The sequence below is a fragment of the Panulirus ornatus genome, chromosome 42 (assembly GCF_036320965.1).
Source record: "Panulirus ornatus isolate Po-2019 chromosome 42, ASM3632096v1, whole genome shotgun sequence".
NCBI lineage: Eukaryota > Metazoa > Arthropoda > Malacostraca > Decapoda > Palinuridae > Panulirus > Panulirus ornatus.
Window position 1 is genome coordinate 17,943,099 of NC_092265.1, and position 14,918 is coordinate 17,958,016.

General features: G+C 40.9%; 1 protein-coding gene across 4 annotated transcripts in view; it reads right to left on the minus strand.

The window, feature by feature from the left end:
• The window catches only part of LOC139761948 (venom carboxylesterase-6-like), a 125,350-nt gene that overhangs the window by 80,292 nt on the left and 30,140 nt on the right, over positions 1 to 14,918 (minus strand). Inside the window, exons 1-2 of one of the 4 annotated variants that reach the window (XM_071686656.1) lie at positions 9,585 to 9,680; positions 944 to 1,175 (exon numbers count right to left, since the gene is read on the minus strand). In XM_071686656.1, coding sequence (XP_071542757.1) covers positions 944 to 1,174 — 231 coding nt within the window. In that variant the 5' untranslated portion in view covers position 1,175; positions 9,585 to 9,680. Of the gene's footprint in view, positions 1 to 943; positions 1,257 to 9,584; positions 9,681 to 14,918 lie in introns of those variants that run through there. The other 3 variants (XM_071686658.1, XM_071686657.1, XM_071686655.1) reach the window with 3 other exon arrangements.

Below are 14,918 nucleotides of genomic sequence, written 5' to 3' on the forward strand. Positions count from 1 at the left end.
CAAATGGGAACTTCAGTGAAGGGGGCTAATGGGGAGGTGATAGCAAGTAGTGGTGATGTGAGAAGGAAAAGGAGTGAGTATTTTGAAGGTTTGTTGAATGTGTTTGGTGATAGAGTGGCAGATATAGGGTGTTTTGGTCGAGTTGGTGTGCAAAGTGAGAGGGTTAGGGAAAATGATTTGGTAAACAGAGAAGAGATAGTAAAAGCTTCGCGGAAGATGAAAGCCGCCAAGGCAGCAGGTTTGGATGGTATTGCAGTGGAATTCATTAAAAAACGGGGTGACTGTATTGTTGACTGGTTAGTAAGGTTATTTAATGTATGTATGACTTATGGTGAGGTGCCTGAAGATTGGTGGAATGTTTCCATAGTGTCATTGTACAAAGGCAAAGGGGACAAAGGTGAGTGCTCAAATTACAGAGGTATAAGTTTGTTGAGCATTCCTGGGCAATTATATGGGAGGGTATTGGGGAAGAGCAGTGTGGTTTCAGAAGTGGTAGAGGATGTATGGATCAGGTGTTTGCTTTGAAGAATGTATGTGAGAGATACTTAGAAAAGCAAATGGATTTGTATGTAGCATTTATGGATCTGGAGAAGGCATATGATAGAGTTGATAGAGATGCTCTGTGAAAGGTATTAAGAATATATGGTGTGGGAGGCAAGTGGTTAGAAGCAGTGAAAAGTTTTTATCGAGGATGTAAGGCATGTGTACGTGTAGGAAGAGAGGAAAGTGATTGGTTCTCAGTGAATGTAGGTTTGCGGGAGGGGTGTGTGATGTCTCCATGGTTGTTTAATTTGTTTATGGATGGGGTTGTTGGGGAGGTGAATGCAAAACTCTTGTACAAAAAAAAATCATTTAGTCAATGAAATGTTCCGAGAGAAAATCTGCTTCTGTGTTAAAGTGAGACTTATGACAGCTGATTAAGAACAACATGACGATGACTTACCAGGAATCTGAGCTCTCCTACCGGAGGCTTAGCGTAAGGAATGCCTTTAAAACTGTAGAAGTATCTTCCCTGTCCTGCGTCCTCCCTGACGGTGTAGATGAGGCCCTGCCTCAGCCGCACCTCCACCATATCATCCTTCCTCTCAGTTTTCGTGTATCCCTCAACGCTCAGCGTGACCAGAGCCGCCAGCATGGTCACCCATGCCAAGGTTGCTTCCAGCCTTGATGTCATTCTGCACATAAGAATCACTTGAATTATCCCTTCAACACATGAGGAGTCTCTAGCAAGCTAGTGGGAAAAGTTTCTCATTTTCCTGCAAAGAATCAGAGCACAGATTGGACCTATCAGTACACCTTCATATATCATGGGAGATAATCCTTCGAACACGTTCTTTTAAAGGCCAATGAAAGATGAACAAATGAGACACAAAAGCCGTAAATATTAAGTGCAACCCAATAGATAAACAGCTTTAGTCATCTGAAACCTTTTAAAGTGTTTTCACAACAGTTAACAAAAAAGTTTAATAATGAAAAGTTTGGACTTGTCAGTTGTCTTAAGAAAATAATGAATCTGCTCAAGGCTCATTTTTGGGAAATGACGGTTCCTTCTAAACCCTAACAGATGCAACAGCTAAGTCTTAATCGTGATTGAATAGCTAAAAAATTGATGTTTTCCTTCTCGGAAGGATGCATTGGGACATCGTCCCAAGGGTGGGTCATTTTGATAACTCTTCCTTTCCCTACATCTTGAAGCTTTGGAAGTCTCTACTGTCTCAGGTATTTCCCAACAATTATAACTTGACACTTTTCAAAAGACAGGTTTTTTCACTTCCTTCAAAATTCGTAAAAGATTTTCCCTGTCTCTACTTGTTCCTTTCGATTCCCTCTCTATATTCAAAGTGCATCACACATCTCTCTTATCTTTTCATTATTTACTTGATCAAGCTACCTCACTCCACAAACTGTTCTTTCAACATATCCATCATCCTCCGCGCATTTTCATCTTTTTCATGTTAGCTGAGACGGCACGGGGCACCTGAGGCCATCCCATTAACGCTATATATATATTTTCTTTTTTTTTTTTGCTTTGTCGCTGTCTCCCGCGTTTGCGAGGTAGCGCAAGGAAACAGACGAAAGAAATGGCCCAAACCACCCCCATACACATGTATATACATACGTCCACACACGCAAATATACATACCTACACAGCTTTCCATGGTTTACCCCAGACGCTTCACATGCCCTGATTCAATCCACTGACAGCACGTCAACCCCGATATACCACATCGATCCAATTCACTCTATTCCTTGCCCTCCTTTCACCCTACTCCATGTTCAGGCCCCGATCACACAAAATCTCTTTCACTCCATCTTTCCACCTCCAATTTGGTCTCCCACTTCTCCTCGTTCCTTCCACCTCCGACACATACATCCTCTTGGTCAATCTTTCCTCACTCATTCTCTCCATGTGCCCAAACCATTTCAAAACACCCTCTTCTGCTCTCTCAACCACGCTCTTTTTATTTCCACACATCTCTCTTACCCTTATGTTACTTACTCGATCAAACCACCTCACACCACATATTGTCCTCAAACATCTCATTTCCAGCACATCCATCCTCCTGCGCACAACTCTATCCATAGCTCACGCCTCGCAACCATACAACATTGTTGGAACCACTATTCCTTCAAACATACCCATTTTTGCTTTCCGAGATAATGTTCTCGACTTCCACACATTCTTCAAGGCTCCCAGGATTTTCGCCCCCTCCCACATCCTATGATCCACTTCAGCTTCCATGGTTCCATCCGCTGCCAGATCCACTCCCAGATATCTAAAACACTTTACTTCCTCCAGTTTTTCTCCATTCAAACTTACCTCCCAATTGACTTGACCCTCAACCCTACTGTACCTAATAACCTTGCTCTTATTCACATTTACTCTTAACTTTCTTCTTTCACACACTTTACCAAACTCAGCCACCAGCTTCTGCAGTTTCTCACATGAATCATCCACCAGCGCTGTATCATCAGCGAACAACAACTGACTCACTTCCCAAGCTCTCTCATCCCCAACAGACTATATATATATATATATATATATATATATATATATATATATATATATATATATATATATATATATATATATATATATATATATATATATATATATATATATATATATATATATATATGTATATATATATATATATATATATATATATATATATATATATATATATATATATATATATATATATATATATATATATATATATATATATACATATATATATATATATATATGTATATATATATATATATATATATATATATATATATATATATATATATATATATATATATATATATATATATATATATATATTTATACTATTCGCCATTTCCCGCGTTAGCGAGGTAGCGTTAAGAACAGAGGACTGAGCCTTTGAGGGAATATCCTCACCTGGCCCCCTTCTCTGTTCCTTCTTTTGGAAAATTAAAAACGAGAGGAGAGGATTTCCAGCCCCCCGCTCCCTTCCCTTTTAGTCGCCTTCTACGACACGCAGGGATTACGTGAGAAGTATTCTTTCTCCCCTATCCCCAGGGATAATATATATATATATATATATATATATATATATATATATATATATATATATATATATATATATATATATATATATATATATATATATATATATATATATATATATATAGGGAATAATTGGTATACATGGGGTGTTCAGTGTTGTAAATGGAAATGGTGAAGAGCTTGTAGATTTATGTGCTGAAAAAGGACTGATGATTGGGAATACCTGGTTTAAAAAGCGAGATATACATAAGTATACGTATGTAAGTAGGAGAGATGGCCAGAGAGCGTTATTGGATTACGTATTAATTGACAGGCGTGCGAAAGAGAGACTTTTGGATGTTAATGTGCTGAGAGGTGCAACTGGAGGGATGTCTGATCATTATCTTGTGGAGGCTAAGGTGAAGATTTGTATGGGTTTTCAGAAAAGAAGAGTGAATGTTGGGGTGAAGAGGGTGGTGAGAGTAAGTGAGCTTGAGAAGGAAACCTGTGTGAGGAAGTACCAGGAGAGACTGAGTACAGAATGGAAAAAGGTGAGAACAATGGAAGCAAGGGGAGTGGGGGAGGAATGGGATGTATTTAGGGAATCAGTGATGGATTGCGCAAAAGATGCTTGTGGCATGAGAAGAGTGGGAGGTGGGTTGATTAGAAAGGGTAGTGAGTGGTGGGATGAAGAAGTAAGAGTATTAGTGAAAGAGAAGAGAGAGGCATTTGGACGATTTTTGCAGGGAAAAAATGCAATTGAGTGGGAGATGTATAAAAGAAAGAGACAGAAGGTCAAGAGAAAGGTGCAAGAGGTGAAAAAAAGGGCAAATGAGAGTTGGTGTGAGAGAGTATCATTAAATTTTAGGGAGAATAAAAAGATGTTCTGGAAGGAGGTAAATAAAGTGCGTAAGACAAGGGAGCAAATGGGAACTTCAGTGAAGGGCGCAAATGGGGAGGTGATAACAAGTAGTGGTGATGTGAGAAGGAGATGGAGTGAGTATTTTGAAGGTTTGTTGAATGTGTTTGATGATAGAGTGGCAGATATAGGGTGTTTTGGTCGAGGTGGTGTGCAAAGTGAGAGGGTTAGGGAAAATGATTTGGTAAACAGAGAAGAGGTAGTGAAAGCTTTGCGGAAGATGAAAGCCGGCAAGGCAGCAGGTTTGGATGGTATTGCAGTGGAATTTATTAAAAAAGGGGGTGACTGTATTGTTGACTGGTTGGTAAGGTTATTTAATGTATGTATGACTCATGGTGAGGTGCCTGAGGATTGGCGGAATGCGTGCATAGTGCCATTGTACAAAGGCAAAGGGGATAAGAGTGAGTGCTCAAATTACAGAGGTATAAGTTTGTTGAGTATTCCTGGTAAATTATATGGGAGGGTATTGATTGAGAGGGTGAAGGCATGTACAGAGCATCAGATTGGGGAAGAGCAGTGTGGTTTCAGAAGTGGTAGAGGATGTGTGGATCAGGTGTTTGCTTTGAAGAATGTATGTGAGAAATACTTAGAAAAGCAAATGGATTTGTATGTAGCATTTATGCATCTGGAGAAGGCATATGATAGAGTTGATAGAGATGCTTTGTGGAAGGTATTAAGAATATATGGTGTGGGAGGCAAGTTGTTAGAAGCAGTGAAAAGTTTTTATCGAGGATGTAAGGCATGTGTACGTGTAGGAAGAGAGGAAAGTGATTGGTTCTCAGTGAATGTAGGTTTGCGGCAGGGGTGTGTGATGTCTCCATGGTTGTTTAATTTGTTTATGGATGGGGTTGTTAGGGAGGTAAATGCAAGAGTTTTGGAAAGAGGGGCAAGTATGAAGTCTGTTGGGGATGAGAGAGCTTGGGAAGTGAGTCAGTTGTTGTTCGCTGATGATACAGCGCTGGTGGCTGATTCATGTGAGAAACTGCAGAAGCTGGTGACTGAGTTTGGTAAAGTGTGTGGAAGAAGAAAGTTAAGAGTAAATGTGAATAAGAGCAAGGTTATTAGGTACAGTAGGGTTGAGGGTCAAGTCAATTGGGAGGTGAGTTTGAATGGAGAAAAACTGGAGGAAGTGAAGTGTTTTAGATATCTGGGAGTGGATCTGGCAGCGGATGGAACCATGGAAGCTGAAGTGGATCATAGGGTGGGGGAGGGGGCGAAAATTCTGGGGGCCTTGAAGAATGTGTGGAAGTCGAGAACATTATCTCGGAAAGCAAAAATGGGTATGTTTGAAGGAATAGTGGTTCCAACAATGTTATATGGTTGCGAGGCGTGGGCTATGGATAGAGTTGTGCGCAGGAGGATGGATGTGCTGGAAATGAGATGTTTGAGGACAATGTGTGGTGTGAGGTGGTTTGATCGAGTGAGTAACGTAAGGGTAAGAGAGATGTGTGGAAATAAAAAGAGCGTGGTTGAGAGAGCAGAAGAGGGTGTTTTGAAGTGGTTTGGGCACATGGAGAGGATGAGTGAGGAAAGATTGACCAAGAGGATATATGTGTCGGAGGTGGAGGGAGCAAGGAGAAGAGGGAGACCAAATTGGAGGTGGAAAGATGGAGTGAAAAAGATTTTGTGTGATCGGGGCCTGAACATGCAGGAGGGTGAAAGGAGGGCAAGGAATAGAGTGAATTGGAGCGATGTGGTATACCGGGGTTGACGTGCTGTCAGTGGATTGAATCAAGGCATGTGAAGCGTTTGGGGTAAACCGTGGAAAGCTGTGTAGGTATGTATATTTGCGTGTGTGGACGTATGTATATACATGTGTATGGGGGGGGTTGGGCCATTTCTTTCGTCTGTTTCCTTGCGCTACCTCGCAAACGCGGGAGACAGCGACAAAGTATAAAAAAAAAAAAGAAAATATATATATATATATATATATATATATATATATATATATATATATATATATATATATATGTATATATATATATATATATCCTAGCCTGAGCCAGGTACCCATTTCATCAACCGACCCCTAGGTGTGTATGAACAGCTGGGTTGACTGTGGACCGAGTGCCGTAACCAGGTTTCGAACGTATGCTCTCGACCCTGGGTGGTCCGTGCATGCGTCACGGTCAGGAACACTAACCGTTACACCACACTACATCGTTGGCACTACTACGGTATACCTACACACATACCCATTTTCGACCTCCCAAATAATGACATCTCTTTCCACACATTCTTCAGTGCTCCCAGAACATTTGCCTCTTCACCCCACCCCTATGACTCACTTACGCTTCCATGGTTCCATTCGCTGCCAAATCACTCCAAAGTATATAAAACACCACTCTCTCCGAATTCCTCCATTAAAACTCATGACTCCAGGTAATCCGTCTCTCTGCCCTGCTAAACCTAATATCCTTGCTTTTCCTTACATTTTCTCACACCTTCTTCCTTTCACATACTCTTCCAAACTAAGACACCAATTTTGCAGCTTTTGACTCGAATCTGCCTCCAGTGCTCTACCATCAGCAAATTGCAACTGTATCACTTCCCAAGCTGTCTCATCCCTGCAGACTGCAGTACATCCTTGCTACTCTCTCCAAGACCTCGCGTTTACCTCACTCATCACCCCATCCATACACAAATCAAACAGCCATGGACACATCACACAACCCTCACAGACCAACCTTCACCTGCATACACTCACTCTTCTATCTACCTACTAGCACGCACATCTTAAACTGCTAGAAAACATTGCTTCTAATAGCTTTCCTCCTACACCACGTATCAGTAAGACTTTCAACAAGTTATCTCTATCATCCCTATCATATGCTTTCTCTACAACCATAAATTTCACGTTCAGGTCATTCTGTTTCTCCATGTATTTATAACACGCATTCATTAGAGTGAATACCTGATCTTAACATCCTGTACCACATCCAAAACCATATTGTTCCTCCTTGAGTTGATGTTCTGTATATACCTTAACTTTCTCAATCCCACTCTCCCATACAACTTACCAGGAATACTTATCAGACTTATACCTCAGTAGTTCGAACACTCATGCTTGTTTCTTTGCCTTAAAACGATAGCAATCCTCATGCATATATTGAAAATCTAAACTAACCCATAAACAGCACAGCTCCTTCATTAAGAAATTCAACTGCAGTACCATCCACTCCAGCCGCCTTCCCGTATTTCATCTTCCGCAAGGCTTTCACCACCTCTTGTTTCTTCACCAAACTACACTCCACGACTTTCCCGCTTCGCATATCATCCCGACACACACACCCTACATCTGCCACTCTCTCACCAATCACATTCAACAATTCTTCAAAGTACTCACTACGTCTCCACACTTCATCACAACCAGAAACCACTTTTCACATTTGCCCCATTCACTGAAGTTCCTTATATCTGTTCTCTTGTTTTAATTTCAATGTTAACCTCTTTCCAACGTATCGTATTTTCCCGAAATTTACTGATACTCGCGCACCCCAACACTCATGCACCCTCTTTTTAAGGCCTGCAGTTATTCTTGTAAACATATTTTGTTAAATTGACCAGATAACTGGTTTTCAATCAAAGTCTTTCTGAATTTTCAAGTTGTCGAATACCTTTAACTATGGGCGAGGAGCTTGTGTAAAATATCTTCAAGAGTTGTCTCAATTTTTCGACTTGAATCCATCAAATCATCTTAAGGAGCGTGTGTAAGGTCAGTGGGGCAACCGGGAACGACTGGGTGAGGCTGGGTAACACCCGTAGGCGGACGCGTATGTAGCGCTTATCGGTGGTAACTCGATGCTAAGGCGTGTAGCTGTAGTAGTCTGTCTTGACCTGCCATCTGGCTCTTGAGTTTTGGCTGTTGTTGTTCCTTGATAATCAGTGCTTTGGCGATGTGTCTTGTGTCTTGTTCACAGTGTAGCGTCCAATAGGTTTTGAGGATTGTCTCTCGTGAGAGGATAGTGACGTAGTTTGATAGAGCCGTCTTGTAAGTGTAGGTAGGGCAAGTCTCCCAGATAATATGCCGGTTGTGCTTCCCACGTACGTAGGTTATGTTGGTAAGCAGCTCACAGTCTCCTTGTTGAAATTTGAATTCGAAAACTACGTTGGATTCTTGTCATGTCTTCCTTTTTTTTTGACAGCTGCCATTTCCACACCCAAGCGTCTAAAACATTTCACTTCCTCCAGAATTTTCTCCATTCAAATTCACATCCCCAGCTGACCTGTCCTTCTGCCCGGCTAAATCTAATATCCTTGCTTTTGTTCATATTTACTTTCATCTTCCTCCTTTCACACACTCTCAAACTCAGACGCCATTTCATGCAGTTTGCCACTCGAATCTGCCACCAGAGCTGTGTCATCAGCAAACAACAACTGACTTACCTCGCAAGCCCCTTACCCCCTACAAACTGCATAATCTCCCCTCTCTCCAAGATCCTTGCATTTCCAAACAAATTAAACAGTCATGGTGACATCACACACCCCTGCCGCAGACTAACCTTCACCTAAAATCCCTCATTCTCCTCTCCATCTCCCTACACAAACGTCTTACTCTCTTGATAAAAGCTTCTCCCTGCTTCTAACAGTTTTCCACCTACTCTATATAACCGTAAGACCTTACACCAGGGATCTCTGTCAAATCTATCATATGCTTTCTCCAGAGCCATAAATGCCACATACATCCCTTCTGCTTCTCTAAGTATTTTTCACACTCATTCTGTAAGTCAAACACACATCCTCTACCACTCCTGACACCACATGGTTTCTCACTAACATGATGCTCAATATATGCCTCCTCTGAATCACTACTCTTCCATACAACTTACCAGGTAGACACAGCAAACTTATTATACCACTGCAGTTCTCACACTCCCCTTTGTCCTCTCGCCTTAATACAATGACACTATACATGCATTCCGCCAATCTTATAGCACCTCACCATGACTCACACATACTGAATATTCCGTCTATATGATAGGAAGATATGAAAGAAGATTGGTTCATGTGTGTACCCTGGTGAGGGCTGCTAGTCTCTACCCATAATAGCAGGTGTAACAAACGACGCTAAAATCTTTATCATCCACGCTTTTGTCACTCACGGTGGTAGAGAAAGGTATGAACTAGCAAATATATATTGCTTACCTGAGATCTTCCTCGGCAGTGAGTAATATGTTCAAGGCGAGCACAGTGTGTTGTCCCGTCGAGACCTAAGCTAATAGTGGCTCATGTACTCTCTCTCTCTCCAACTAAATTGCTTGTTTTTTTGGTACTGGACTTCCCAGTGTCGTCAGTGACTCCTGCCCTCCCTTTCACCATAGCGGACTTCCCAGTCGTGTCTTGAGTGATGATACTGACACCCATCCTCCTTCCCACAGTTTCTATTCTATGGCGTCTGATATATTCTTTGAAAGTATAAATATTTTGGTTGAGTCGAGAAGTGAGGTGGACAGGCAACTTGTTAGACAACTAATAGTGTCAAACAACCGCCTTAGTGACGTTATACATAACTTGCGTAACGAGAGACCAAAACCTTGTATGTGCACCAACATGCGACCCACTGCCGACGTCTGCCCTCACTGAAATTTGTGTGTGTGTGTGATGACCTGTTTGTGATCGCCTGACTGTAGTATGTGTGGAGGGCTTTTTTAAACTCGAGGCGCCCCGCCACTTGAACCCTCTCTACTGTCATGCAACTTTTTAAATTTCTGTAAAACGTTGGCAGTTACTATATTCTCATTCGTCTTATGCCATTTGTCCATTTCTGTAATACAGTTACATTTCTAGCCAGATGGCAAAATTTGATCTGATGCATGACGTGGACAGCTCTTTTAATATTTCCTTTTCCATACTTTTCAATGTTATTCTAATACCTGCCAGCAAACAATTTGCCTCCGCATCTGTTCTCTGGCGACGGGTTTGGGACGATGTGCCAAGTCCATCTCACACAAAGGGTTCAGCAGCATTTTTCCTTCCGGATGATAATCGCATTGAAACGTTCGGTCACTGTGGCCCCATCCTCATTACATCAACTTGAGTTTCATCAACCTTGTATCAGGGCAGCTTGGGAGTCTGTGTAGATCCTCCTGCAAGATGATGCAATCCTTCTCGCTTTCCACTTTGTCATCGCTCTTTGTGTGTGACAGAGGGAGAGTTTTATACTCGTATTACCTTATCTTTTAACCTTGTGTATATATTTGTGTATGTGAGTGGATGGGTCCTTCTTCATCACTCTCAATCCATCATCAGTCTCTTATCCACGAATGAGTTTAATCTTATTCCTAAGATGGATTTTACTATCGTCTACGAATGTGAGTAGTCGTCTTGAGTCACTTCTCTCTCCTCGCTGGGACTTTTATGTTACATTGCTGAAAATCTGATAAGCATTTTTGAATTCGTATGTGTAAAAGGAAAAGCAACAGTGTGAGTAAGTTTCTACTTGGGTCCAGATTCATGTCTCCTTGTTCAGACGGAAGATAACAGTCCCCAACTCCTCAAGTTAACAAGGTTTCAAGTCTCATAACAAGTTAGACTTGGCTGATGCTATGCGAGTGGTGTGCCTGTGTTAGGCAGTCATCAAACAACAATAGATTGTACGGTTACAACTCCTGGTTCGTCACATATCTGGTCCTTGTCGGCACAGTTACATGACCTTCATATTGTATGGTCTTGGTGGAGATGGGTGAAGGTTGCGTCATCCCTGGGAAAGCCAGAGGTGTTGGGTTACCCCTGGGGCCTTCCCTGGCAGCCACTACCAGTAACCTCCACCACGACGAGATAAGTTTCCTAGAGCTACACTGGTACACTTCCAGACGGCCAGTAATACCCAAACATCATGCCCTTGAATCAGCTTTGTGGTCAGATTACGTACCAAGTTCGGATGTATCTGGTCAAAATGATATCTTTACAGTCCTGCACAACACTGTTGTAATGATAGTGGTACACTGTATGGTATGAGAGGCTCGGCCTGCCAAGTACTGTCACGTCACATCAGTAAGAATAATAATAGATGAATGACTTTGTGTGTGTAGTGAAGTGTGTGTGTGGCAAGGTCTATGCTTGACCACTGGGGTTACATCATTAAACAGATGTATGAGACCACTAACCACTGGGGTTACATCATTAATCAGATGTGTCAGATCACTAACCACTGGGGTTACATCATTAATCAAATGTGTTGGATCATTAACCACTGGGGTTACATCATTAATCAGGTGTGTCAGATCATTAACCACTGGGGTTACATCATTAATCAAATGTGTTAGATCATTAACCACTGGGGTTACATCATTAATCAGATGTGTCAGATCATTAACCACTGGGGTTACATCATTAATCAAATGTGTTGGATCATTAACCACTGGGGTTACATCATTAATCAGGTGTGTCAGATCATTAACCACTGGGGTTACATCATTAATCAAATGTGTTGGATCATTAACCACTGGGGTTACATCATTAATCAGGTGTGTCAGATCATTAACCACTGGGGTTACATCATTAATCAAATGTGTTAGATCATTAACCACTGGGGTTACATCATTAATCAGATGTGTCAGATCATTAACCACTGGGGTTACATCATTAATCAAATGTGTTAGATCATTAACCACTGGGGTTACATCATTAATCAGATGTGTCAGATCATTAACCACTGGGGTTACACCATTAATCAAATGTGTTGGATCATTAACCACTGGGGTTACATCATTAATCAAATGTGTTAGATCATTAACCACTGGGGTTACATCATTAATCAGATGTGTCAGATCATTAACCACTGGGGTTACATCATTAATCAGATGTGTCAGATCATTAACCACTGGGGTTACATCATTAATCAAATGTGTTAGATCATTAACCACTGGGGTTACATCATTAATCAGATGTGTCAGATCATTAACCACTGGGGTTACATCATTAATCAAATGTGTTGGATCATTAACCACTGGGGTTACATCATTAATCAAATGTGTTAGATCATTAACCACTGGGGTTACATCATTAATCAGATGTGTCAGATCATTAACCACTGGGGTTACATCATTAATCAGATGTGTCAGATCATTAACCACTGGGGTTACATCATTAATCAGATGTGTCAGATCATTAACCACTGGGGTTACATCGTTAATCACTGGTATCAAATCATTTATCTCTGGTGTTAGATCACTAACAACTAGGGTTAGATCATTAATCTCCGGTGACAGATTGTTAACCTCTGGTGTTGGACCGCTGACCACTGGGGTTAGATCATTAATCTCCAGCGTTTGATTATCAACCACTGGTGTCAGAACACAAATCATTGGTGTTACATCCTTAAGTAATGGTGTTCAATCAGTTACCTCCGGTTTCAGATCACTAACCACTAGGGTTAGATCATAAACTACTGGTATTGGATCATTTACCACTAGAGAGAGATAATTTGCTCGATAATCAGATAATCGATAATCAGATCATTAAGTATTGGTGTTAGATATTTAGTCACAGGTAGTTAGATCATTAACCACTAGTGTTATATGTTTGATCTTTAATCATTAGATGTTAGATAATTTACCACTGGAGTTAGATCACTAAACAGTGGTGTTAGATCATTGACCATTAGTGTCCGATCACTGATCATTAATGTTAGATCCCTACCAACTGCTGTTTAACCACTGGGGTTGAATTGTTAGTCACTAGTATTAGAACATTAGTCAATAATGTTAGGCGTTATATAACTAATCATTGGCGTTAGATCATTAACCTCTGGTGTTACATCATTAATTACTAATGTTAGATCATTAGCCATTCGTGTTGGATAAGTAACCACTGATGTTATATCATTAATCACTGTTGTTAGATCATTAACCACTGGTATTAGATCACAAACCAATGGTATTAGGTCATTAGTCACTGATGTTAGATAATAAACCATTGATATCAAATCATTCGCCAATGATGTTAATGATCACACTGGTGTTAGATCATTAACCAGACGAGTTAAATCATTAGTCATTGAAGTGAGATCACTAACCACTAGTGTCAGACCATTAACCACAGGAGTTAAACCACTAGCTCCTGAGTGTTAGATCATTAACCACTGGAGTTAGATCATTAGCCAGTGAGTGTTAGATCATTAACCACTGGAGTTAGATCATTAGCCAGTGAGTGTTAGATCATTAACGTGTTGACCCTAAAGTGAATCGGTTATCAGCAGTAACCTATAGAAATATTTCCCTTGCAGCTTTGATCAAAGAATTCACATATTAGAAGCAAGTTTTCTTTGTCACATTTCAAAATGAAAGATATCATAAGTTATATTTAAAACAGAATTAACGGTGATGTATACATCATGTCCATCCAAGACGAAGGTTTACCTCAGTCATATGTTTCTGTTAACCAAACGAGACTTGGACCTGTCAACGTATACCTGGTGAATTGATTTTACCATTTCCTTTATTCATGGGATGAAACACATCCAGACGTACTCAAATACTTCTTATTACAGAATAAATCAGGTATTTCATTGAAATAAACTCATTCCTAACTTCGTGCAGTAGAGCTGAAACTGGAACACATCCTTAACCCATGTCCACGAAGTGGAACATGGACTCCCACACATACATAAGCGCATATTGTTTTGTTCACCTGACGGGGTAAGGTGCTCCGTCAAATGAATTCAGTCCGAAATCCTTCCTTAGAGCACCTTCATGCAACATATCCCGAGTCCTAGCTGATGCCTTCACAGGAACTGCCCATTCCTACCATTCCTCCTTTTCGCATTCTGACCAACCTCTGATCTGCCATACGTCGTGTGCCTTTCCTGATATGTCACACCATATTAACCTTCCCAGATCATCGTGTTTTACCCAAGCTTTCCTCCTAACTCCACACTTACTGATGAGCACAATTACCTATCTTAACTGATGCTATATTTCATAGATCCCAACCTCGATGTACGTTGATCCATACTTTGGAGGAGGACAAGTACTTCTTCATTCAAGCTTCTTAAACTATTTCTCCGATCACTACAGCTTCTAGTAACTCTTCACTTCTTTCCTCTCCTCCCTCGCAAGACTATTACTGAGTGGATGTGGAGAGTGTGTGTGGAGGCATGAAAAGTGGTTGTGTCCCTGACGACGGGACGGAGGCAGTGATTGTCCCAGTGTTAGAAGGAAGCGTCGTAAGTTGTGTGTTAGGATCGTGACTGTATTAGAAGGTTTAGCACATCCCTTGTTAGTGAAGAACGAGGTGAGGGTAAACGTTTCAGGAAGAGAAAATTGTTTGAATAAGATTGTTGCACTTAAGCAGACAATGGCGAAAAATTCTAAGGGAAATAAATGTGTATGCAGCGTTTATACATTTTACAATAAGCATAAGGCAATGTATAAGAAAACTCCTGGGATGTTATGACTGTGTGGTGTGTATATAAGACTTCAATATGTCAGAAGTTCTTATGATTAGAGAACTGTAAGAGTGAGTATAATTGTAGCATGG